The sequence below is a fragment of the Diachasma alloeum genome, unplaced genomic scaffold (assembly GCF_001412515.2).
Source record: "Diachasma alloeum isolate Michigan unplaced genomic scaffold, Dall2.0 Dall_scaffold_00187, whole genome shotgun sequence".
Classification (NCBI taxonomy): domain Eukaryota; kingdom Metazoa; phylum Arthropoda; class Insecta; order Hymenoptera; family Braconidae; genus Diachasma; species Diachasma alloeum.
This window is the reverse complement of record NW_021680353.1, coordinates 160092-162084: the sequence shown is the minus strand read 5'-3', so window position 1 is coordinate 162084 and position 1993 is coordinate 160092. Positions and strand designations below refer to the sequence as shown.

The 1993-nt window shown below is 41.0% G+C and overlaps 1 protein-coding gene across 1 annotated transcript in view; it reads right to left on the bottom strand.

The window, feature by feature from the left end:
- The window catches only part of LOC107048353 (probable chitinase 10), a 94884-nt gene that overhangs the window by 25330 nt on the left and 67561 nt on the right, over positions 1-1993 (bottom strand). The window contains exon 3 of the mRNA XM_015271495.2: positions 1705-1886. Within this exon, the coding sequence (XP_015126981.1) occupies positions 1705-1886 (182 nt within the window). The remainder of the gene's footprint in view (positions 1-1704; positions 1887-1993) is intronic.

The following is a 1993-nucleotide window of genomic DNA, read 5'->3' as shown; positions in this document are numbered from 1 at the left end:
TATTTCACGAGTTACGAACAATATTTTTCATCACAATGTGGCGGAAATTGGACTTTTAGGCACGCGGAGCGTGCCGAAAAGATCACTTTTCGTCACAGCGTGATGAAATAGTATATTTCAGCCGTGTGGGGCAATTTCGTCTTTAACGTGTGTGGGGTTTACAGCATGAGCCTCGTCTTTAACGTGTGTGGGGTTTACAGCATGAGCCGAAGGCGAGTGATGTAACCACACACGTTAAGGACGAAATTTCCCAATAAGTACTGAACAAAATTTTATGTCACGAAGCCTGAAACCGGCTGAATTAGACACGAGACGCGAAGCGTCGAGTGTGTAATCCAGCCGGTTTCAGGCCTGAGTGGCATAAATTGATTTTTTTTTCACTTTCGAGGAAAATTGTGTAATTTTTTCAACTGATGAAGGAACATACGAAATAAAAAATTTCTAATGATTGAGAGAATTAGTTGCAGTAATTTTAACTAAATGAAATCAATAATTTTTTTTCTCATAACTGGATTTACTTTGGAGTTGATAATTCACCTACTGGAAGAATCTCTCTGTATTATAAAAATCCAAATCGACTTCTGGTGATGAAAATTTGGTACTGGAAATTAAAACTCCCAAATTAAAAGTCACAAGGCTCCAAATAAGGGTCATGGAGGTCAAAATAATGGTCATGAGGGTCAGAATAAGGGTCGCGGGGTTCAAAGCAAGGGTCATGAGGGCCACAGTAAGGGTAAAAAAACTCAGATAAAGGGTCACAAAGGTCCAAATAAAGGTCACAAGGGTCATATGGGTCAAATTGAGGGACCAAATAAGGGTAACACGGGTCAGCTAGCCACGTACAAAATGTTCATGACCACGGCCATGGCAACGCCATGGTCTTTTGGCCGCTTGCCATGGCCTTTGACCTTTGTGCCCCTGCGGCCCCTGGGGCCTTTAAGGTCGTAAGGGCCATAAGGGTCACAAAGTCAAACTCCCTTACTTGATTATAAGTTTTTTTTTTCATGGCAATGCCATGGCAACGTCCTTCAGCAGCGCCATGGCAACTCCATAGGAAAGGCCACGGCAACTCCATGCCAAGCGGCCAAAAGACCATGGACACGGCCATGGCGGCGCCATGGCCGTGGCCATGAACTTTTTTGTACGTGTATATAGATTAACCCTTAGGTCTAAATAAGGCTCTAAATAATGGTCTTTATATCTCTCTATTACAAAAATTCAAATCGACTTTTGGTGATAAAAATTTAATACTCGAAATTAAGACTCCAAAATTAAGGGTCAGAAATGAAGGGTTAAAAGTAGGGTCACGAGGGGTATGTAATAAGGGTCATGAAGGTTAGAATAAGAATCATGGGGATCATATGGGGATCATATGTTGGTCATAGTCAGGAAATTAAATTCGTGTTGATCAGTTGAAAAAAAAACTAAATTTTTCAGTCCTTGGACTTTTGGATAAAAATCCTCAATTTTCGCCAAGTTCTCAAATAGAAAGGACTGTGTCTAAATGAAAAAACATCCAATAAAAAAAGCAATGAGAAGATCCTAAATCAAATAGTCCAATCATTTGTTGCCTTATGAACGAAATATCATGAACTTTGACGGATTTAATTCAATCTAGTTTAGCATCCTTTACTGAAGGTATGAAAAGTTGACGTTTTACTCTTTCCCTCCAGCTTCTTTGATGTCTTTCTTTGATCGTTCTACCTTATAATCATTCGGCTTGGCACTGCTGCTGCCTCCACTGCTCGACTGGAGTTCATTCTTTGTGTGCTTTGTACCCAGACGATGTCGCGTCACTTTGAATCTGTTTACGCTAGCTGAGACCTCTTGATCGTTACTCAAGGATGGTGATGATGTCGTTGGCCTCCGGAACCGCTTCCTCGCCCCTGTTTCCAAGAAAATTGCGTAATGAAGGAGTTTTATAGTGAGTGATGGAAAAAGATGATTGAATAAAATAATTGGGTAAATTTGTTCAGCCGTTGGGGGGGGGGGG